Source organism: Ixodes scapularis, unplaced genomic scaffold (assembly GCF_016920785.2).
Source record: "Ixodes scapularis isolate PalLabHiFi unplaced genomic scaffold, ASM1692078v2 PGA_scaffold9__187_contigs__length_104089568, whole genome shotgun sequence".
Taxonomy (NCBI): Eukaryota; Metazoa; Arthropoda; class Arachnida; order Ixodida; family Ixodidae; genus Ixodes; species Ixodes scapularis.
The window spans coordinates 95,684,327-95,708,482 of NW_024609884.1; the positions used below are offsets into that span (position 1 = coordinate 95,684,327).

Sequence of the window (24,156 nt, forward strand, 5' to 3'; positions counted from 1 at the left end):
GCGTGCAGATGGAGTCGCCCACGCAACTGACGTCTTTACATCACGTATCGACTTCGCCAGCGTTCATCGATTGTTCGTCGCATGGAGTTTGGTGCCGACGAATACGCTGCGACTAAAGTTACTGGATCCTGGGAAAGTAATGTCAGGCTTCGCCGTATGGTCGCCATTTTGGTTCATGGAATGAACAGTTTTTCTATGACCTCTTCATTCTTGTTGAGCCGATTTTAACTCCGCGGTGACAGGTTGCTTTATAAATGAATGTTTTGTATGTTCTAATTTTTCTATTCACGCACCGGCAATAACAAGCGCACATCTTCGCACCAGCATCACGTGCGGCGTCGGTCCTTGGCAGCATTGAAGAACAATTTCCATGTCTTGAAATATGCAAGGATAATACTATCATTGTACGTAAGAGATACCAGGAGACCAGCATGACTGGTCAGCATGATTGCATATACAGTGCCAAATACGCTTATATTGGCGAGGAACTCTTTCAGTACGATGAGACTCCATAGAGGTCATGGTGCGATTGGTTAAGAACGACCCTTTTGGTGCTTCGCAGACTTAGAAAACCGACCTGGTGATTGCTATGGCAACAGAATCCGATTAGCCAATTGCCTTACGGGATTTTGCTCGTATGTATAGACGTTTTCCGTTTCCTGTCGTTCCCAGTTATGTGGGTTCCGTACAGTGGCGTACCAACTTCTTTCTGAGTGGGGTGGGAAAACCAGACCAGAACCCCCCCCCCCCCCCCCCCCCCGGGCCGGGAGGCTGTGCCCTTGGTATCCTTTAGGCGCCGCCGGCCAGTGTTTGCCCTGCCCAGTGGCGGCTGTTTAAGGGGGGGGGGGGGGGGGGGGGGGGCAAAACACATGCCTTGCCCCCCTCCACTCTGCAGAACTAAGGGGGGGGGGGGGGGCGAGCGTCCCCCGTGCCCCCTCCCCCCCCCCCCCCCCCCCCGGTTGGTACGCCCATGGTCCCGTATCTGGTACGCGGGACGAAAATATGACAAGACATGTCAAGCTGGAATTTGCGAAACAAAATATAGGGGAGACAGAACAAGCCTGTGTGACAATCACGCATTTTTCGTCAACACCTTCCAGCGGCGTAGGGAGATTAAACTTATATTTGTTTGCAGGCAAACCAGAAGTGACGACATTCAAGATGGCTGCGCCCATGTGAAAAAGGTGTATAGGTTAGTATCTGTTTGGGTCAGGCTCGCAGGCAGGGAAGGCAATGGCGCCACTTTCCCAGGATCCAGTGACTTCAGTAATGAGTAGCGTCCGATCATGCACGAGTCACGATCGTTATGTAGAAGGGGTCTTCTGACCGTGGTGCCATTTTCAGCGCCTCTAAATACGCGCCTGCTTTGCTAGCTTTCGAAACCGACGAACACGTGCGTGCTGAGCTTTGAAAGAACGCATGCTGATCAGTGCGATCTTCACAGCCCAGACTTTTGTAAACGGGGCTTCTGGCCGGTGCGATCTTCAGCGTTTTTGCATATGGCTGATGCTTTGATAGCTTTTCGAAGCACGATTGCTTTTCGAAGCGTGATATTATAAATATAGAAACGGCATAGAAGCATCTTCCAGCATCTGCTCGTCCGCGCAACAAAACGTTAAAAAAAAATAGTGCACCACCTTTAGCGTCTTATCAAAACGCTAATAATAGTTTACTTCTGGCTTTTTTTTTTTTGTAATTCTTGTTTTCTTTTTTCTTGGGTTGCCAAAGGCATCGTAGCGCTTTTTTGCACGAGGACAAAAGAAAGAAAGACAAGACAGACTCAGTGCTCGTGTCTGTCTTGTCTTTCTTTCTTTTGTCGTCGTCCAAAAAAGCGCTACCATGCCTTTGGCAACGCAAGACCAATACCAACTAGCCCAGCATTCAGCTTTGTTTTCTTTCACATATTTATTGTTCGTTTGCAACGCGAGCTAGTGTGCTGAGCCGTAGGGTATTTCTGAAGTGAAAACCGCGCGTGTATAGTTTTGAGTGACACTCAAGAAGCTCGACTGTACGAGTGCCGCTAGCTTTCTCTTCACAGTCACGGAAAGTTGTGCCAAGCAGATGGGGCGCGGCACGCGCTGTTTGCATCCCACCGGGTGCGGTTGAGGTTGGTTTTGTCAGAGGTCTGCAGAATTGTACTTTCGTCTACAGAATGGGCTTGAATAACTCCGCCTGGAATAATGGAAGCCTGTGCATTGGAATTTTCATGTCATCTCAGTGAGAATGAACGTAGACAAGATTGGAGAAGAGCGCTACGTGAGCGGTCGACTGGAAGTCGTGTCCAGTTAAGGCGTCGAAAAACGCTCGGCGTCGTGCTGGGGCCCCATTCTTGAGTTGGCGCCTTTCAGGTGGGGTGACATACCGTTGAAAAAAAGGAGGTCGTTCACAGGCTTGTGTGAGACGATGAGACAATGCATGTATTGCGTAGTGGTGCCCTGACTACGCAATATATCTCAACGCCTCGCGCTTCCCTTTCACTTTCAAAATGATGCAGCGAGCAACGGCAGCGAGTTCTCCGAACAGCCATAGTAAACGCGAGACAGAGGAATGATAAAAAGACGGACAGAACAAGCAAGTCTCAACGAAGGAGAACGGAGACTTGGTTGTTCTGTTTTATTTTGTGTGCATCTGTTCCAGGTTTACTATGAACCAGCTCGCCTGTGTTTTCTTCTCTATCAAACCAGAGTGATCCAGCCAATCCAGATTGGTTTCTATGGCATTTCAGAAAAATGTAGAGCGCGCATGTGCGGCTTTGAGCGGCGCTCGAGCTGCGTGAGTGCACGGACGCCAATAGCTTTGGCCGTCTCTTGTATGTATGGGACGGAATGTGGTGTTAAGCAGACGGCAAGCGCCCTTTGCTTGACACCGGGTGCGGCCGAGATTGATTTTGCCGGAGAATTGTGAGATTTCATGCCGTCTAGAAAATGGGTCTGAGACGATGCATGGAGGACGTAATGCAACACGGAATGCCTCGCTGTCGTGCGCCTTCCTTTTACTTTCAAGAGTAAAGGGGTTTTTCACTGGACGCCATGTCTGAGCGCGCTGTTTGGGGCGCGTGCTCAGTACAAGCTGACATTAATATGCTGCTGGGACCGGCAATCCTGATGGTGTGGAATTCACGATGTGAAAAAAATTCGGCACCAGGAAACGCTCTGCAGTCTCGCACACAGCTATGGCCGCCAGTGAATACTCCTGATATGACCGCAGCCGATGCAGCGAGCTGTCCTAAAGTAACTATATCCCAACCGTTCTAGAACTACGTGACTTCCAACTCCGGGAATCGCAAGACAAAACCAGAAAGCCACATCCCCTCAGTACTGGATTGACAGCTTGTACCGTCTGCTTGATACATCCCGGCTATCTCGGCTATTGAGTGGCCCATCTCTTTTTAACGTAAAACGTTCTTTGGCTAGGTGCTCAGCCTTCCGTGAAGACTGATAAGTGAAGCCTGGTAAATGTGGCCACGAAGCTGGATGCCGTGCTTACTTGGAACTCAGAGTATCGCTAAACGTTTGTGATGGTAGAACGTTTGTATGCAACACAATAATTGCCCAGCGATTCGCCATAAATTTTATGTTCCCATCTCGATGAATTACGCGAGACTAGGGATAAAACTCAGTTTATCAATCGTGGAACAGATATAAATTTATGTGTTAACAGATTTCGCGGGTTATTGCATATATCGGCACGATAGTGTAGACTATGTACTCAAGTCTATATTCCACCAAAAGTGCGAGTGAAGCTGAAGAGGAGAGCGCAGTGTTTCTAAGGCCGGCACCGACGTCACACAAGCCGCCCTTGTAGTGACCTGGCTGCTCACCACGTATTTTTGCAGCGTCAATTTCTACCGTCGCATTTATTTTTCTTGGCAAGAACAACTAAAAGTGGCATGAGCTACAGAACGAACACAGCGAGCTCAAGGCAGCTCCTATATCTCAGCGTTCGTCTGACTGACCCACATCATCCTGTAGATATGTTTGTAATTTGTAACCAAGGCCGCGACGATATGAGGCCTGGAACAAGCTGTGTCCATGGATACTTTTGTCATCAAGTGTCTTTTGTATGAGCGGTGAGACAGCGCTTTCAGGTTCTTTGTCGCGTTGTACTTCTCGCTTCGGCACGGACTAACCGGAAAGGTTGCAAGCCTCTTACGTCAATCCCTTGGTGTCTCTTTTATTTACTTTTCTGGGCACTTGGTGCACATCAGCTATACAGTGCTAATCGCGAGTCGTATGCAGTTCCAGCTATGGACGCTGCAGCATTTTCCAAATGGCGCCTGCCTAGCTTTCATCTGCTCTCAAGGTACAGTGAACTATGCTCCGTTTCACATTTGTTGTACGACGCTGTCAAGGTTACTGGCGCGAGCGAGCGCAAATAAACGCGAAATGAAGACGTACACAGGTGGCAGCAACAATCTCAACGTTGTACACAAATATGAAACGGAGTACAGGTGCGCTTTAACAGTGTAACGACAGAAAGTTGTCACCGTGTATATCTTCGCTAGTATAATGCATGCGCACACACTCCTTTACAGATGCAACAGAAGGTGAGAGGCTCCTTGCCGGTTCAATTTGCCGGTTCAAAAAAAAAAACAAAAAAAAAACATGGCGATCAATTGACTCTTTTTCTAACCCGAGTAACAAGCGCAGTCTGGCGTGTTTTCTGCCATCTTCAAATGAAGGGCAGCCCAACGTGCTCCCGCCCGTCAGACCACATTCGCATCGTTCCGCTGTATCCAGTTTCATAGCTTTGTGTGCCCCGTACTAACAATACTAAAAACAAATCGTCAATAGAGACACGCGCAAAGATATGTGCAGAATCTGTTGGTTGTGCAGGAAGATACCCTCCTAAAATGGCGACAGCGGGATGCAACGCCAGGGGAGAGGGTGTACGCATGCGCAGAAGCTTACTGGAAAGAAGTTGTATTGTTAATGCTAAGAGTATCGGGCTGTGTACGTGTTAACTTCAAAGTGCGCCTACCTTCGCAGAAATCCCTGCAGGGCAACAGCATCTCGTCGTCAACGCACTCTGGCTGCAGCAATTGGCAGACGAACTCGGCAGCGAGCGGGTAGCACTCGGAGTCCACGAGCTGCCGGTAGGCTACCAGGTCCCTGTAGACCTCCTTGGGGCCGTTATGGCCGACAGCGTTCGGGTACGAGGTCAGGTTGTAGGGCAGGCCGCGACAGTGGTCAATGGAGAGCGGCTCGCAGAGGCGCGGGGGAATCACCGCGGGCTGCTGCGTTGTCAGTCCGGCCAGGTAGCCCGGGTACTGCCGCTTGGGCGTCCAGGACTCCGCCAGGGGGTCGGCCATCAGCCTCCGCTCTGGGAACACGTGGCGACCGAGCAAGGTCATCGCTGTTATTGTTTTCGAGAGGCGTTTTCACACCAAGTCAGTACTTAAAAAAGACAGAAGTTAGATGGTTAGACGGCGTGAGGTAGGTGTGCCATAGTATGACGACACTCGCCCAGACTGTATGAGAAATGTAATAAGTGTAACTGAACGGTCGCCAGGCTTGAACCAGTGTTGCCTTCCTGCGGAGCGATCGGAGCGCTAATCGCTGCAATGTCCGGAGGGAGCTCGGCTAATGATGAAGCCGAGAATATGTTTCGGCTTAGGTCCGCGATGCGACAAGTAGCATGTCAAGCTTCATGCTTAGTGTCGGATCGATCGCAGTCGGTTCTTTCAGGTCTAAACATTATTCCAGAGAATGCGGTGACCTCTCAGATCCGCATCAACCCTCACGGGCAATGTGGAGAGCGCTCGCCGCCGCCGAGAACAGCTCATTATTGTGGCACAGAGGGAACTGACATAATGAAGGAAAGAAACAATCCTGATATATGTATATATATGCCATCCGAACATTTGCATGCAAGTGCCCTAGCGCGAATCGCATTTTTGGGTTAAAGAGTTTCTGTAACCCCGTAATTAGGCATTATCAAGCTTCAGCGCCATCTGGAGGAAGAATATAACAGTTTAGCGTTTTCCCTACTCATGGCGGTCATGAAAACGTTTTTCGACGGGCACTGTCACTTTCGTACGTCAAGGTCACGTGCGAATGGGTTCTCCACCTCTTAGTTATTTGTCAATTAATTTTAGTTTCGATGTTATGAATGAATAAACCAGTCAATACAAAGGGTCAATCCATAAACCCCATGAGAAAATTGCTTTAGTCAAGTGGCATTTGGTGTCGACTTTGTGCAAAAGGGTTGATTGAGTCAAAAAAAAAAAAAACGCTGACGCAGCATTCTAATTTGTGCGTCGCGCTGTCATCTTGAGTGATCCTCCACTTGGGAGCGTCTTCAGCTTGGATGGTGTGAACGCGTACGGTCTAGCAAGTGCTCTCTTGTAAGGTCTCTGCTTTGCACGGCGTGCCGCCGCATCTGCACCTGTTTTTTATACAAATAAATTACTCTTATCTTCCTTCATCAGCCAGCAGAAGGCCGCCAGTAAGGCACTGATGCCTTACTGGTGGCCTCACTCAGATGATGATAGTGAACAAAAAGGTCAGCCTGAGTTTCGGGAAGGCTCATTTGCGAAGTTTTCTCAGTCAACTCCATAAATTCATCAGTGAATGACTATCTCCATGCTCCATGGGGGACTAGGCGCGGGACATTTTTTTAAAGGATAGGAATAGAGCTCGCGCGCTTACTTTCTCATAAGAGCACATGCTCACTAGTTGCCAATCACTGCCATCTTTAGGATAGGTGAGGAGCAAATGACTAAACACCGAAGAACACCGATGAATCATCCGAACGTAAAACGTCTGCAATTCCCAGTATAATTAGTTGATATTTTCTTATTCTCTTGAAATTACACACTCTTATCTTACCCTGGACGATGATTGACTCCGGGTCAATTTTCAGGCCGTCGAAAATTCCCAGCTTGCTGCGGAGGACTTCGTCCGTGAACACAAAGTACAAGTCTCCCGCGTCTACGGACTTTCGATTAAGAGCGAAGTGCACGTTGAAATGAACCGTCAGCTCCCTATTTTGTCTCCTGCGGGGGAGAAAAAAAAAATTCCTCGTAATCAGCGATGTCTCGCGTTTGTGTTTCTCGCCTGGTGATGACCGAGTAGCGAACTCACTTGTTAAAGGCAATAACTTCTACCTTCTTGAACCCAGACTGGTAGGCACTTGTGTTGAACAGCTGGTCCAGCTGTAATATACGAGCGAATACGCGTGAATGGCGTCAGTCTCAGAAAAAACCCAACGCGCCCTTTTCCGCGATGCGCGCCCTACACCGACGCTCGAATAGAACGCGGTCAGCTCATAGCCCATTCCGAAGTTTTTAAATATCTCGCACCAGCTATCACCGAACTAAACTTGATCTCAGCTTGTTTAGGGCATACACGCGAAAGAGGCTGAGCATGATGAAGTCTAATTAAAGTTCCTCGCTCTTATTTAATACAACAACGACGTGAAAATTACGACTGGCCATCTCGCTCCCATGTTTTCAGGTTGCTACAACTATAGAATAGAGGAAGCTGTGCTGTAGTGATGAACACTCCCTAATCTGCATGCTTTCATGGAGCCTTCGCTGGGTTGGCATTTCATTGATTTTGCACCGTGATGTGGACCAGGTATCAAGACAAACATAATATTGGTACCCTGCGTTCACTGGTAACGTGCCATAGACAACTGAAAGCATGGCACACCCGACTGGTGCTTCAGGTGTGCAAGCGCGTACAGCGCGCGCGTATATGGCGGCCGCCAGTCGCTTTGCTTGCAATCGTCTATATTATTAAAGATCTTTTAGGCTGTGCAGAAGGCTACCTCGACCGTTTTCTAATATCCCGCGTTGCAATTCTACGTACCTTGGCGCGATAGTACTCCGCCTTCATCATAAAGTCGTCGGTGAGGCTGTTCGCCAAGTTTTCGCTGAACCTGTCTCCCTCGAGGACTGTGAAGGATCCCTTGTAGACTCGCTCTGCAATTCGGAGATGGGCATGGGGGCGAGCTCTGATCGTCACCCGGGGAAATATCTTATGCGTACCTATTGACCGCTGGCCTTCCAGGAACTGAACTGCAAGGTCGAAAGAGAAACAAACATCGCATTAGCACACTACATTTCGTTAGCCTCGCTCATGGAGGTAGGAAGAAGAGCAGGCGACATAACGGCTTAAGCCAGCCAAACGTGCAAATCCCGAGGGAAGTAGAGGTCGCTTGGAACGCCCCCAACGGTGAGCAAAATAGCCGTTGGCGCCTAATCAGCTGTCTTTTCCCGTCCTTTCCGTCCAATAGCGTCTTTTGGTTTTGTTCGTTTTCAGTCATCGCTGGGGGCGTGTCCCTCCAAACCGGAAGTCTCCCCCGCTTGACCTCTGGTGGCGCCATGTCGCTTTCAGAAGCTCCCTACCTCCATGGCCTCACTAATGTCGTGATAACTGCGAAAAGCTGAACACAGAATTTCGCGCCATTTCAAAGAAACATACTGGGGAGTCCTAGGCTTTGTCTATATATTTTTTTTTTATTATTATTTCCTTGCGTCTTTGTTTTGCCCGACTAATGTCTCTTAACATTCCGGATCCTTTTAAATTAAAAATACTACTGTCCCTATAAATAATTTTAGGCCACCTTAACATATATGCACACCCTGCTGCTCGGACCAAAAATATTAAAAAAAAACTACAGAGAAACACATCATGGACAACTGGATTCTACCTAACTGTCGAGAAAAGTAGGGCAGCCTTGGCCGAGCAGTTAAGGCGATTTACTCGAATCCTGTCGACTGCGTTCTTTATTTCAGCACCATACTATTTTAGGGCAACGGGTAACCCTCCAACTCCTCCGTGAGGAAAGAGGTGGAACCGAGCCTGTGAACAACCCCTCTGCCTTCATGGAAACATTATCATGCGACATCTTTGGACACACTGATTTAAAGCGAGGCCCAGCCGGACTTCGGCAGAGTGCTTGTGTCCAATATTTGTTGGCGTTCAATTTCGCCGCGATGGCATCAACATTCTAGAGCACGTGCTTTGGTTATTCAAGTTGGTGTCCTTTCACTCCTCCAGCCAATAGCGTCCCCTCATTTCCTGAACGAACCAACTTTTTTTTTCAATATGGCAACACGCGGTGTTAGCAACGCGAAGAGACGCCGGCCTTTGTCTGTAATTTTAGCGTGAAACGTTCTCTGGCTAGGTGTTCCGATTTCGTGAAGCCAAGATAAAAGCGCGGCCGCGAGGCTCGACACTCATTGGTTGACGGGTGGGAGAGAAGGAGTGAGATGCTCGATGCTGATTGGTTAACGGGAAAGTCATGTGGCCAGTTGGGTAGGCGAGGAGGAGCTCGACTACCTGTGCGCACTGAGGGAGAGGAGCTCGAGTGTTTGGAAGGCTCTGGAAGATAGCCAGGTTTATCAGCCCGATTAGCGCTAGTATTGGCACACTCTGGGAACAACTATCTAGTCTACACCTGGTAGGCGCTATACTATCTAATGAAGAGAGCCGTGAACGTAGGCGTCTGAAAACTCATATTGCTAAACGTTTGGTATGCTAGAACGTTTCACGTATGCAACACACTTGTCTATCAATTCACCCTACAATTTTTAAGTCTTATGTGACTCTTATGTGGTAGGAGCACATGTTCCTTTCTATTCACATTTCACCAGGTGAATATAATAGATCAAGAATCGAGCATGTTTCTTTTTGGCGTGTATTTTCGCATCGCGACCTTGAATGTTCGCGATTTTACCTTGCGCAAAAAAAAAAAAAAAGAATTACCAGCTGCAACAATCACTACCTCAAAATAAAATAGATTTTCTACCACTTAAATCAAAGATCCCTCTGACGGCGACGTTGAACTGGCGCTGCGACCCTTTGTATGTCGGTATGAGGTATGTATGAGACTTCGGATGTTGGCAGGCTATTTTCTTTTTATTGGAAGGTTGGCGCCATTACGGAACCCGAGCATGGTCGTTGATGAGCTAGGCCAATTCATATTGTGCGACTTCATTTTATTTAACCGTGAACGAAGTTATGTGCAAATATGTGCCAAACAGAGCCAACGAGGAGGCAAATTTTGTTCGACTTCTCGAGACTGTACCTGCATTGCGATCGAGCGTTTTCAAAAAACTCCCCGCCACACCGACAAGGACCTCCCTAGGGTACCCTGCTTGTGTGAGCATGTCGACCTGGTTGCAAAAACATGCAAAAGAAAAGTTTTCGACGCCCCAAGTCTTAGCCTAGGGAGAAACCCAACGTGAGACCGGTGGTTCTTTCTTATATACACAAGGTTACGCATAGACTCAAAGGGGTAGCACAGCCACATGAAGTCCCCGTGGTGTCCTCTGCGCCTTCAAAACTGGGGCGTCTATGTGCTAAGGTTGAGAGGGGTCGTCCGGAAAAACTCGGCTGTGGTCAGAAGCACAAGAAGGAGTTTGTGCCGTGCGCGGTCGGCGCGGTGTACAAACTTGAGGTGTCCTGTGAGAGAGTGTACTTTGGCCAACCAGGGAGGTGTATCAATGAAAGGCTCAGAGAACACGTACTTTCGATAAGATCTTCACCTTCCGGTAATTTGGCCATTCGTTGTGATAGATGTGGATGCTCCCCTCCTCTTTTGGAAAAGACAACGATTGTATCTCGGCACAGTCAGAGGGTGACCCGTGAAATATTCGAGACGTAATACATTTAGAAGTATAAGGATGAGTGCGTCAGTGCTCCCTCGGTTCCACTCTTCGGTAAGGAAATCATGTCGGAGAGCTGTGACACATGCCCTTAGGCGATGGTCCGATGTATGTTTGTCTGTGTTTTTATGCCGTAGGTGGTTTTCCAGAAATAAACCAGTTGTCAGTCAGCGCTCGATCTGTGTGTTCCTCGTTCTTCGTCCTACGTACGTTTGGCGCTGTGTCCCCCTTCGTAACTACGTTTTCCATAAAATCGAGCGAGCTAACTCTACAAACACGAACCTGTTTTCTCGAACGACGCTTTCACTTCCCGAGTGTGGGTGCATTACAGGTTCGCATGAAGCGTTGAGCTCGCTCTCGTACTTGCCCTTTTGGTGGAATGGAGTGCACATTTCTAAGAACGCCTTCAGAACAGTTATATTTGTTAAAGTTGTTTTTGTGGTCAAGAAATATTTGCGCATTACTCAATTCTCTTTTACGTTTGTCCCCATTTTTTCTCTGTTGAGCGAAGCGGTTTTAATTTTATATCGCGTGCCGTGGAGGGTCTGCTCAGGAATTTAGAATTTACGCGTGCATTTAAGCGATCGATTCCTAACTAAATTTAAAATTTTAGTTTGTCACGGCAGCCTAGGTGGAACATGGCGTCAAGCTACCGCCTAATACGAACAGAATCAATTATGTTAGTTATCCACCCATTCAGACAGCAGACGTCTATGTCTCTAGCCATGTGGTGAATGGAAGCGCCTAAACAGGAAGCCGAGACCAACGTCACAACAGCCGCTTGATGCGCTGACATTTAGGTCAGCCACTGGGACCTACGGGAGTGGCCACTCTTTACGTTCGTATATATTACTCTATGGTACAGCCTCCAAATGTTTCACAACATTGCGCGAACGCCGACCGGCCGGTAGATCAGCGCCTTATCGCGGCGTGAAAAAGCAAGTCAGCGAGACCACGTGCGTGTAGCAGAAGGTACATGTCTAGTCTCGCTGACTTGCTGTTCCATTCCGCGATAAGGTGCTTATCTACCGGCGGGTCGGTGTTCGCGCCAACGAGGTAGAGGGGCTTAGAGTGATAAACCGGAAGTTCGGAAGTGGCACCCCCCCCCCCCGGTTGCCGCCATGTTTTACGCAAATGTGACCACTCGTCACGTGAGCTCCCAAGAGCCGTGACGTCACAGGTAAGATGGCAGCGCCCAGAGCTGGCGGATGCGAGTTTGTTCGGCGCCGTTCGGCACGCTAGCCGTGATGTACAGCTACTTTCCGACGACTTCGGTCTTCTTCGTGCTCGCTGACGAAGTTATAAAGTGAAAATATGAAGGAATGAGACTTTATACCCTTTTTGCGCAAGATCGCACTGGATCATCTGGATATTAACACCTGTGAGGCAGCATCAGCCTTATCGCCGTACCCGTGCTCGGATTCGGCATCTGTTCGAGGATCGATAGAACTTTGAGTGCTTTTAGCATAAAATTTTCGCATTCTCTTAGCTTTGTTTGAACGTTGGAATGTCTGAGAATCGACACGAAATGTTTGCGTCGGATGTAGGGCCTAGGGGAATTTGTTTCAGCCCTAACTGCATAATCACAGCAACTTTTAGCGAGAAAGCTCCTGCGACCTTTGCGTTTAGCACTTATCAACACTTTTACGATATAACTTCAGGCATAAAATATTCGCATTTTTCAAGCTTTGTTTGAACGTTGGAATGTCTGAGAATCGAAGCGAAAGGTATACGTCGCGTTAGGGCCTAGGGGAAGTTGTTTCAGCCCTGCGTCACCGAATAACCATAGCAACGTTTAGCGAGGAAGTTCCTGCGATCTTTAACCTTTTGTGCTAATCGACGATTCTACGTTCAATCGCTTTTCTTCCTTTTTTTTGTGAGTGCGAAGTGCACTTATTTTCAGCTACGAGGATGACGTTTTATTGAGTGTGGGGATGAATAAATCGTTGCAGGCACCTGCTTCAAAGCTTTTCGACTTGCTATAAGAACAACTGTTTTGGTGTATGCATAAATTAACTGCACCTTTTTTTCTTTCGTAGGATTTATTGCAGCAATACGTTTTTCATCAAGAGTGTACTGCATTAGTCGGTCAATTATTTACTTGTTCTCATTACCTGGATAAGATGATTCACATTTGTGTTCATCCCTCGCCTGAAGAGCAGTCATTGAAAAATCTTGACCATTCCTCTCGGTCTCTTCAATAGACTTTTTGGAAAGTGTAGGCTGCCTATACTTCGGATCATTGTAACTTGGAAAAGGGCAACCGCCACAGACCCCTCGAGCCAATCAGAGAGACGGAGCGAAGGTGTGTGACAAATCTGTGCAGACGAGCACTCTGACGATATGTTGTCATGTGCCTCTCTCCAATGTGCCTATTGACTCGCCGAGACGGTAGCCTTTGCCGTTTGCCAGATTGCGATGAAAAGAATTACAGTAGCTACTACTCTAATTACCCCAGGCTTTCATACTTTGGGCACTTGTTCGGCAAGAATGTTATGTCCGCCATCACTGTGAACTCGGCTCGGCGCCTATTGGACTCGAATGCTGCATTAGCATTCGACGTGAACTGGGGCCCAATCGTGTGCTTTACGCCGAAAAAAAAAAAATGGTGACAGTTGTGTTGCTTGATGGGGTTCTGCAAAGGGTCTATAGTGTCATACGTATAGGAAGTGTCCTGCCATATAACTATGCATCAACACTTACTATTAAACTATATGCTCAGAGGTGTGTTTCTTTTTGCAATTAAAAAGTTACAGCAGTGTGCTTTAATGTTATTTCATGTGTGTAGTTTTAAGTATCCTCTCTGCAATGCCTACGAAGGCGCCTGGAGGGAATAAATTAATAAATAACATTTTCACATCACTGGAGTTGGTTTTCGGATGCACCACGTGTTCAGGAAAGGTTGAACGAGTGCAGAACCATGCAACAAGTCTGCCAGCCTGGTATGTCCCATTAATTAATATTGAAGGGTCAGAGATGAGTGTCCTCAAAAGGACCTGCGAGTGCAGTGAACACAATTCCTGGTGTATAGACTCTCAAGGCGTAAAGGCAAGCGGAAATACGTTTATCTGGTTAGTGTATCAAATATGTCTATTTCCACTTAATTACACAATTATTTATTCTTAGAAAATGGTTCCATAACGAGTTCTTTCTGCGACAGTCTTCTGTCAGGCGTTCAGTCGTAGTACCTGTGGACCTTGTTGTCGGATGACGCTCCTGACACGTCGGTGTTCAGTTTGGTCGAGTAGCAACTTTGACCGACTGATGCAGTCTTGTAATCATACGTCATGTGCAGCCACTGACATCTGATGCACTGAAGCCGCAGGGCTGGCATCTAATCCGCAAATTTTCCTGGTAGTTTTCTGCATCAATGCAGAAAGCTCGGGCATGTATTGGTTACGTGGCTGTGCCTTTTGCTGTACCGTTGACTTGATAGCTGGCAACAATGTTTGTTTGCTATCCAAGCCATTTCACTTCCATTTCGTAATGGCGATTTATTCTGCATCCCGCGACCACTGCAACTTGTGTAAGTCTCGTGTGGCAAAGTGAAGTCTGGTGATGCTTGCAGTCCACTTTTAGGAGCAACCAACCATTCTATTTCTTCGAGTCACTCAGCGGCATTCTCCCTCAAAGTTGGAAATTGTGTGCTTCATGGCGTGGACACAGATAATTAGTGTCAGGAAATTATTAGGTATTGTCCTTGGACGACAACCGACACCAGATCAACTGTCCTTGCATTGCCGCTCACCTGCTTTGTCGTGCTTACCTCCCGTCCAGATGAAGTGAATCACGAGCTTCGAGGTAATGTCGGCACCAGGGACAAAGACCGCCGAAGATAATCCTCAATCTTTCGCGGACGCTCGTCGAGACGTGGTCGAGGGTCGTTCGGCACGAACCCTTGCAGGCCAATTCATTTGTACGGGCACCTCCAGTAGACATGGTCGGCCTCATGCAATGATAGCAGAGTGGTTTTCGGTCCGCAATTCGCAGCACCTCCGTTTTTCTCGGTGTAATTTGTTCAGCGCGGACCTACACTGGTTCTTCCCAATGTCAGGAAAGCTTCGGAGTTGGGGTGTCTCGTTGAATTCGCATTGAATAGTAACAGGTAGCGGTGGTGGTCACTGTGACTTTGTGGCATAAGTCGCCCTCGGTTCGTCAAATGTCGCTTTGCTCGAAGAAGTCTCCAGTTGAAATGCCTGTCGAACTTCTTCCGAAACAATCTCGGCAATCAAAATAAAAGCCGGGCAACAGATGGCAGGAACTAGCTTTCTTATCTCCTCCCGAACACTGTTGTGGATGATGTCGCGGATGCCTGGGGGGCTGGTGTCGAAGTTGCACCTAGACGACTCGAGTGTCGAGACGCTGGGGAGGTGTTGATAATAATATTGACAGTCTCGGGCCTGCAGTGTACATTCAATGTTGGAAGCCTGGGTGATATGAACCCTTCGACTGGTGTCGTGGGGTTGCGGAGAAGGCTGCCAAAGGTGTTGTCCCTCACATTAGGTTTTAGCTTCTTGTCTTCTGTAGCATCAGGGTTGGCGTGGGTGCTCGATCAGGCGCAAAACATTCTCCACAAAGGTGGTGACGCTCTTGTTGGGGCCGTGTCCTGGACAGAATCAGGAATTCGGCTCTCTCTCGTCAAAGTTGGCTGATGAACTTGCACTTCACCTCGGTCTTGCAAACTTCCCACAACGTTAAGAAGGATTCCTGGTTCTCAAACCAATGCCAGGCAGTTTCTTCCACGAGAAGTATATGTTCTGCAGGAGCTGGTTGTCCATCTACCCACTGTGGCGGGTGACACGATCATATGGTCATATTGTTCAATCCAGCCCCCGACGTCTTATGCACCTTGCGTGAAAGGGCGTCACAGTGCGAGGTGCGACACCCATGCAAACGATGGTGGGAGCGGACGCGGTTTGCTGCTACAGGTTTGTCATTGTTGGCTTAGTCAGCTTCGGTTTTTCTGGCAAAAGACCTAATTCCAATGGTTCTTGCTGGTAGCAGCAACTGGCTTGGATTTCAGGTTCTTAGTGGTATATTTCCGAGGTTCGTCCTTGTGGTACTCGCTCGTCTTGCGGTTTTTCTGCCGGGCTCGGGATAGGACTTGGTTCCCGGCTCGCCGGGGGTTTAAGACGCGGGATAATGTGCCACCCATGTCTTGTTATCGGGCAACCCGGCTGAGGAGCCGCCAGGGTCTACACAGAGTGAAAGGCTATGGGTAAAGTACGCAGCACCTCCACCAGAACATACAATGACAGCTGAGCATGGCCCTGGAACTTTCCAGAATAATAAATATTGATAGAAACTAGGACTGGAGCAAGCATCCGTGACAATATAACAAAACAAACAGAAGAGAGTCTATCATGACCACTAAAGAAGCTGCATTGCTTTAGTGGCATTCTGTCCGAATAAATCCTCTCCTTCGGGGTTTGGCGACTGCCGAGGACAAGCTGAACTGAAATGGATGTGGGATCACTTTTCTGGTAATGACCCACTGCAGACTGTCGTCACAAAGCGGAGTGAACGGGTATACCGGGTAGGTAACACGCGCGATGAAATATTCATACAGCTTGCAATTCGCGTAACGAGTGTTGATGAAACTTTGGTGTCGACGAAACGTGCGACAGACCAGCAGAATCAATACCAACAGCAACACCTGTACTCCGTGAAAGTACACGTCTACGCCAGAGCAATTTAGTACGCAGCACAGCATCACCTAAAACACGGAGGAACTACCAGCTTCAAGGCAGCTCTTCGGCGCGCCGCACACCTGTGCTCCGTGAAAGTGCACGTCTACGCCGGAACAATTTGGGAAGCAGCACAGTATCATTTAGCACGGTGCGGGAACTACAAGCGTCAAGGCAGCTCTCCGATGCACCGCACAACGAAAGTGAGCCTTCGGTCATTTGAACGAAGCGGCACCACGATTGCACACTGCCAAGCACGAATCATACAATTTCCGTCGCTAAACTGTGTATCCAAATATATTTCACACGCTTCACTGCAGATCTTGAAGGTTTCGATGGTCAACGCGAGCACAGAAACGTTGCCTTAAAATTTATCCTAGCGGTGTCCGAATGAATCCGAGGTCCGAGCAACGTAGGGCAGATTGTCTCTTCCGTGGCAATATCCCCGTCGGTCATCAGCGAAATGCACACCGTTCCTCCGTATTCTCACGTTATACCTACGTCAGACACCACGCTGAACTCTGAAGTCGCTTTTGACCGGCCCCATATGACGGCTTCCGCGTCTGAAATCAACTCGCCGAGACGAACGACAACCAACAAAGCATCTGACAAGCTCCGGCCCAGCAGGGGCCAGCCGCTGCATGGGCGCTGCCATCTTTCCAGTGACGTCACGTATTTGGTTTGGTCATGTGACGAGTGGTCAAATTTGCGTACAATGGTAGCCGCTTTATGGGGGTCACTTTCGAGTGCAGACCGGAACCCCGGTTTATCGCTCTAAGCCCCTCTACCTCGTTGGTTCGCGCGTTATTGTTATAACCTCTGGAGGCTGTACGTCATACATATATTGCGAGAAAGAAGGAAAAGAATCTGCCTAAAGTTTGGCACTGATTTCCTTTTATATATTTATATAAACAAGAACATGAGCGGTAAAAGCATCAGAGATAGAACGTACAGCGCTAGCTAGCTTTATATTCACGAATGCTATTGCGCCGCGCGATAGTGGAAGCGAGAGCGGAGAAGTTTCTGTTAGGTCAGCAGCCCAATGGGCGTGCCTTGGCCGAAGAAAACGAATATGCTATTGCCAAGAAATTCGAATGATTGATCATAACGGCGTTGTAAGTGGAGAGAAAAGATTTATTGAAGAAGCTTTCGTAGACTACACCGTTGTTTTGGGGCAGAAAGGCGAAAATTACCGAAGGCACTATTGCAGGGCACTCCTCAACTATCGCCTTTGGTAAAAGAGTGGTTGAAAGGGACTATACAACGAGCAGGCGTTCCAAAATGCATTTTTGACGCATCCGAACGCGAGGCGTGCGAATGCCGGTTCGACTCGAATAGCCCAGCCTCATCCTCTAGCGCTGCTATCAAAAACCGGTTGTCGTGGCTTTCTCTTCGACTGCAAAGGTTAGGAATGACGCAGTTCTTTTCAAACTGGTATTCGCAGACCCCTATCATATAGATAACGCGTATGGCAGGCGCGATGACGAGGCAGCCAAGCGCGCGCCGTCATTACCGTCAACCAGGGGTCGCTGTCAGACCGCGTTTTCAAACAACATTTTCTATGTTACTTAGAATGGATGCTTGGGCCAGTTGGGTATTCATATTGAAGGAGAAGCGCTAAGTAGATTCACTCACCCTCAAACTCACACTCACACTCACACCAGAAAAACGGTCATTCACGTCGCGCTGACTTTCAACTAAAATTGCATTTTCGTCTTCTTTCGTTTTTCTTTTACCCGTATCAAAATTGTCATCTCACTTCGTTCTCTTCTGTACAAAACAATTAGCAATGTCTATCGCACATTACCTTCGAGAATCAAGATAAAACAATTCTTTTTCCGTTAGCGTTATGGATGGACTGCTAACACAGGTGTCACTTCTTTTTATGATGTGAGCTGCCTCTATTATCTCACGTGTTAACTGATGATGGTTCTTTCCGATTATGGTGCTATTTTCGAAGTCCGCGGCGCACCCACAGTCACGGCAGTGAATGCCCAAAAGTCCTGAGTTTGCTAATCGGGTGTTGTTGTTGTGTTCCCTTAATCTGTCGTTAATACATCTTCCAGTTTGTCCTATGTACTGTTTGCCGCATGATAAGGGAAAGGAATATTTCCTACAATATTTCTATATTACCTCTCCTATAATAAAAAAAAAAGTTTAAAATATAATGCACGACGCGTCTAAGGAGAGCAATAATAGTAACGTTTGGGATCTCCACGTTATTAATTATTATCAGTGGTCACATGGTATGGAGCTGGTAGGAACCCGAGGATGCCCTCCCTCGAGAGAAAATAGTGCCCGTGTATTTCTATTACTGAGAGTTTACTAGGACGCCTTGCCATCTAGAAATAGTCATTTTTATTGACTAAAGCCCAACAAACAAAGTGCCATCAAAAGCAAGCTTCTACAAAAAGGGCTTGAGTGCCCTTTTAAGTTTTCTTCTGACCTCTCTAAATTAAAGTTTTCAAATTTTGAAAATTTCGCAGCGGCCTTGATTAAGGAGTTGGCTACAGCACGAATATATATCTGCGAACATACTTTTTTTTTAAGATCAAGAACCTTGAGTCAAACATGGGTCTTGTGAACAACACTTGAGCACCTTCAAAGTGTTTTACGATTCTCAGTTTAGAGTTTTAATGTGAATGCTCGCATTTTGGCAAACAATACTGAACACCCACTGGGGATGTGAAAAGCCTCCAATACTTCGGGTGTCACCTTGTCCTTGTGTCGTCCTATCATGGTTGTGTAACTAAATGACTGTTCGCACAGGCACTCTTTACAGTGGACCGGAAGGTGTCCTCCCACAGTGGCGCCTAGTGAATGCATGTGCTCTCGGAGCCCACCGTTAAGGCAGCGTTCCGTCTGCTCAACGTAGGTGCGACCACACAAGAGTGGGATCTCATATACTACCCCCTAGCACATTAAACCATTGGATTGGCGTGTTTCTCACAGCACCTGTTCCTTGCTATTCCCTTAACCTTCGTGTTAACTCTTGGACAAATCTGGTTTGTGTTTTGCGGAACAGAAAAAAACTACCAGGATTCCATAGCGGCTGTCAGCATTTTTTTTTTTTTGTTTAATTGTGTGAGACCCGGTGTAAATGTGGAATGACGACTGATCCCTTCCTTTCTACGATACGTTTGGTGAACTGGCAGCCCTTAATTTTCTTCAGAAAAGTACCTAATACGTTTGACACTAGCGCCGAGGGATAGCCAGATTTTACACCCTGTCAGCCTGCGTCTTGAAGCTATCTTTCAAGATGTGTCGAGGCACGATTTTTTCTGTGCTGAGCCTAGACATGGTAGTGCGATGCCCCCTTTACGATTTTCGAGTGGGCCGACATGTAGTCCTAAATACCCTTCTCTGATCTTGGGCAAGAAGTCTAGGAAATATGGGAGTCTTTTTGGCAGAGAGAGAGGTCCAGGTACTGGAGTACCCTTTATTTTGGAACATCAAAGGTGAACTTGAGGCCTCCCCCACGCTCTGTAAATATCTCCACCACTTTGTTTACCTGCGTTTCCAATTTTTCACATCTTTCGAGAAAGCGGAGGGGGACAGGCCAAGGTGCATATCCAAATGTGTGCATGTTCTTCAAGCTCCAAGGAAAAGAGGACATATTGATCCAATCTCCCCCTTGGTGGATTATATGATAGATAATGGAATACGTGTCATGTTATCTGACAACTAGAGACAATTTGTGGTATTACCGGCAGGCATGTTTAACAAAAAAGTAAGCGCGCCTATAGAAAATCATTTTGGGGAAGTAAATGTCAATCTAACGAAAACTAGAGAAAGGGTAAAACAGCTATGGAAGCGCCTAGCGCGGTGGGGAATAGAAACGAAGCAACCATGACTGAGAATCAAAATTCATTGGATTTTCCTCGCATAAGTTCGAAACCTAACGGCTGCGGGTCTTCTTTAAGCTTCCCAAGGTTTTCGAGCCATGTGGAACCCTGCCACGTTTCACTCCGAAGCAACTTTAGAAAAACAACGCGGCTTGGCCTATTTTTTATTGGACTGAAAACAAAAACGCACGACGGGCACTGAGGTGAAAGGGTGAAAGGGTACATGCCAGGGACTATTACACTTTCCTATTGGTATCGTCTTCTGAATAACACGTCTCTTCCCACTCCGTTCGCCTGCGGCCTAGGCATTCTTTCTAAGGGCCTGTGCAGACAAGTAGAGCCCTGCGCGGATAACAGTTGGATCATCCGCCTCCGATCCGCATCCGAACCGCATCCGGAAAATTCGGAGCTGCATCCCACCCTCAATCCGCGCATTCATTTTATTTTATAAACTTAAGCATGAACAAAAATTAATAAAAGCATCTTATAAGCCGTCTGCTTACCTTATTACACAGAATTCTTCGTGTCAGGATACGGTGAAAGTCATTTTATCGTATTCTGTTTTATAGTATTTTAAAAGAAGCGATCTTTCCAGGGACACTTCGCATCGCAGGAAAGATGATCGCAGTTATGAGGTCGTCTTGGGAGCCCGTGACACTGGGACTCTGTCCAGAAGATGCGCTCAAAAGGAAAGAAATTCATTTATTTTCCTTTACGCTTCGTAAACCCCACTTGAAGCAGACGTACATTTTATAAACATGAATATTACCAAGGAGACTAATAACATTGTGTCATTTCATTAAGGAGAAACAATACATAAGTGCAAGAGGGAAGGCTCTCACTACTCACGGCAGCAAAATACTAGTGTATTTATTGTGGCTCGAGAAACCCCCTGGGAAAATATCACAATATCCAAATATGGCAACACCTCCTATCGGTTTCAGTTTTAAACACGAACCCTCAACTGAATGCTCGGAAACACATGCTTAAAAATAACTCAGTGCCGACTGTCGAGGAATAGAAAACGCACACACACGCAACGTTTCACTTGTAGAGGTTGCTGTGAACAAGAAACAGAATATAGTGAACATGCACAGATTCAGACTAGTGCGCCTCTCTTAAATATCCGCTAAGGAGAAGTCCATCTCCGTTGGTGTACCTGATGCTGGGGTGGCATCCACGAACTGCGCTATAAGAATGAGGTGCGGAAACCTCCGTGCTGGTGCAAGTTCTACTACTCCAGAGTATCGAATTCAATCTCCCCGATATACTCGTAGACAAAGAAGCCCCTTGCAGGCTCCTTCTACTTTCTTGTAGTTTGCACAGTACACCCCAAACTTAATGCCGTTACTGGGTTCCCAAACATTAAGCTCGTGTCGGCTACTTACTGTTAATTTAGTCACCAAAACGTTTGGGATGCCTTTTTAGGATTAGATAGAAATCGGGAACCCAAATATTCTTCAGGTAGTTCAATCGGCCGCCGCAGGACTGTCGGAAACGGTGAATGCCGTGGCGGCGTTAAGTTCGAGGCGCACTGTACCTTTATGATTTTCTTTGTCCAAAGAACGTTTTCCGCTGTGCCAAAAAAGCACGCGCTTTCCCGGGACTACTGATGCTCCAGCATTCTTTACTTTTTCTAGGGACAGCATTTTTGGCGAGATAGAATGTTCGAAAGCGGTTTTTGATGAGAATCAAAATTTTCTTGACGTAAAAAGCAATTTCCTCCCCGATTGGCAACTTTTATCTAAGCGAGTAGTTTGCTCCCACATTCCATTCGACGATGCACTTTATAGTACCCTTCACTTAATCACTCTCCTCTGCACGGTCACACTCGTTTATGGGCGGCCTGGGCAAAAATGTAGATCCGGACCCACGGATATCCGATCCGCATCCGCAGCATCTGGCATCCGCATTCGATCCGCAATCAGCCAAATCTAATTAATTTTTATCCGCACTCGCCGGTTTACTGCGGATATTCGCGGATATGCAAGGCTCTACAAATAACCTAGCCAGTCCATATAGTATAAATGCGTTTTTGTAATCTTATCTGCATGTTAGTTTAACGCTTGGCTGCTTACAGACAAACGCGTAGTTTACACCGGGTGCGTAAACTATGCGAAACGACCTTCCCGTTTGAACCTGTCTTGTTTCAACCCGTTCCCGAAACGCCCTTCATATTTGAACCCGTAGCTAAGACATATTTTACGTTTGAGTTCGTCCCGTTTGAACCGGTTGGTGTAAAGCCTCGCACATCTCAACCTCTTAGCGAAAGTGTCCATCGTTTTAATCCTGGTTTGCGCAGTTTTTCTGCTTAAGAATATGTCCCTAAATCATGTTAATGCAATTAATGCAAATGTGCAGGCGAGCAATTCAGTTATGTTGTGAAATATTTTTGCTTGTAAACGTATTCTTAAAATATGCAATACTTTCAGACAAGCTTCGACGAAATATATTTCTACTTGAACCTCCTAAATTGTTTCTTTCAAGATGGCCCCCAAAATGTGTAAGTATGAAATGGACTATGTACACTGCGCGACAACGTTACCACGAACACGATGTTGGCGATTTCTCGAATTTTACTTCGAAAAGGTATTAGAGGGTACCACATTTTACCGCTTAGGTTAGTGGCCCAGATGAGCACTTTCAAACACACTACCAATATTGATGGCAGTCTTGACTTCTTTTAGAAAACAGCTAAAACCAACAATCGCTTGTTCGCGCTAGCGGTTTCGCGCTCTTTACAATAACAGGGAGCTTTCGTAGACCGTTTTCGACGTCACGCGACGCTCCTCCGCAACCTGCTACGATACCCAGAACTCTACAGTCAAGGCCATCGGCGCGCAGGCGCAGTAGTGGCTTCATCGTTGCGGAGGGCTTAGCGAAAGGGGAAACGCGGTCTACGAAAACTCCCTAATAAAGTCTCAGAGACGCAAGCAAGCACTTTGAGTAAGCAAAAATTAGCGTTGCCTAAGTTTTTATATCGCGACGCTACGTTTAGGTCACCAAAAACGCTTGCGTACGTTATTCTAAAACTTCCTTATAGTGAACGGGATAATTTTAAAAGCGATAAATCAGACAGGCTGACGGGCATATGATTGCGACTTCATTTTCTTACAAGTTCAAACACAAACCCGTCGCGTACACAGGCAAAAATCATAAACCACAAAATGCTATCGCCTTGGTTGAGTATGTCGAGCAGGAAAACCACGCCATCAGGACGGCGACACTCCAATTGTAATAGTTGGCGGCGGTGACCTGGCCCGCACGGCACCACCATTTGCAAACTGCTGCAGTGATATCCTTGTCAAGGCCTCATCCCGTTTGCAGGTCGATGAAGTTGTAAATGTTCGGGTGAGCCCTCCCTAACACAGCGTTTATCTTACGGTGCCATGTCTCCGAGGTTGTTTCGGGAGAGGGAGAAGTGATGTGAGCAAGGAGGACAGACACTGGACACTTGAAACTAATCAACTGTTAACGAACAATACAAACGAACCGAACGATGGCCGAAGCGGGAAGGTTGCTTCGGGAAAGAGCGAAATGGGATGAAACGAGAGGGTCGTTTTGAGCCCGGTCGAAACGGGAAGGTTGTATTGGGGGTCGAAACGGGAACCAGCCGACCTGAGGAGGGGAGCCCGTCGTCGGCGCGATGCGGGACTCACTTCCGTAGTAGATCCCGGCCGCTGCGCCTAGGGTGACGAAGATGACGGCCAGGGTGACGCAGAGGCAAGTGGACAGCGTGCAGCCCTCTTTTTTGGTGAAGGTGATCTCGTGCTGGTTCACCAGGCATGGCGGCGGTGGCATGTGCTTCAGTGGCGGATACTGCGTGAGGCATCAAAATGGGGAGCTCTAGTTGCGTGCGTATTTTTCTTTCTTTTACTTCGTCAGACTAATCACTCTACAGCCGGGGTCACACTGCTCATACGTCATACAAAAGACAGTCTGCAGACACAAGTCACCGCAATGTCCGTGGTTCGAATGCCGCGTGCCAGCTTTTCTCCTTGAACAT

At 47.4% G+C, this 24,156-nt stretch overlaps 1 protein-coding gene across 1 annotated transcript in view; it reads right to left on the bottom strand.

Moving 5' to 3' along the window:
- LOC8028413 (atrial natriuretic peptide-converting enzyme) overlaps positions 1-23,951 on the bottom strand; it is an 82,461-nt gene extending 58,510 nt beyond the window's left edge. The window contains exons 1-6 of the mRNA XM_040218232.2: positions 23,810-23,951; positions 7,994-8,023; positions 7,815-7,927; positions 7,086-7,156; positions 6,831-6,997; positions 4,981-5,322 (exon numbers count right to left, since the gene is read on the bottom strand). Coding sequence (XP_040074166.2) covers positions 4,981-5,322; positions 6,831-6,997; positions 7,086-7,156; positions 7,815-7,927; positions 7,994-8,023; positions 23,810-23,951 — 865 coding nt within the window. The remainder of the gene's footprint in view (positions 1-4,980; positions 5,323-6,830; positions 6,998-7,085; positions 7,157-7,814; positions 7,928-7,993; positions 8,024-23,809) is intronic.
- Between the last annotated feature and the right edge of the window lie 205 nt (positions 23,952-24,156).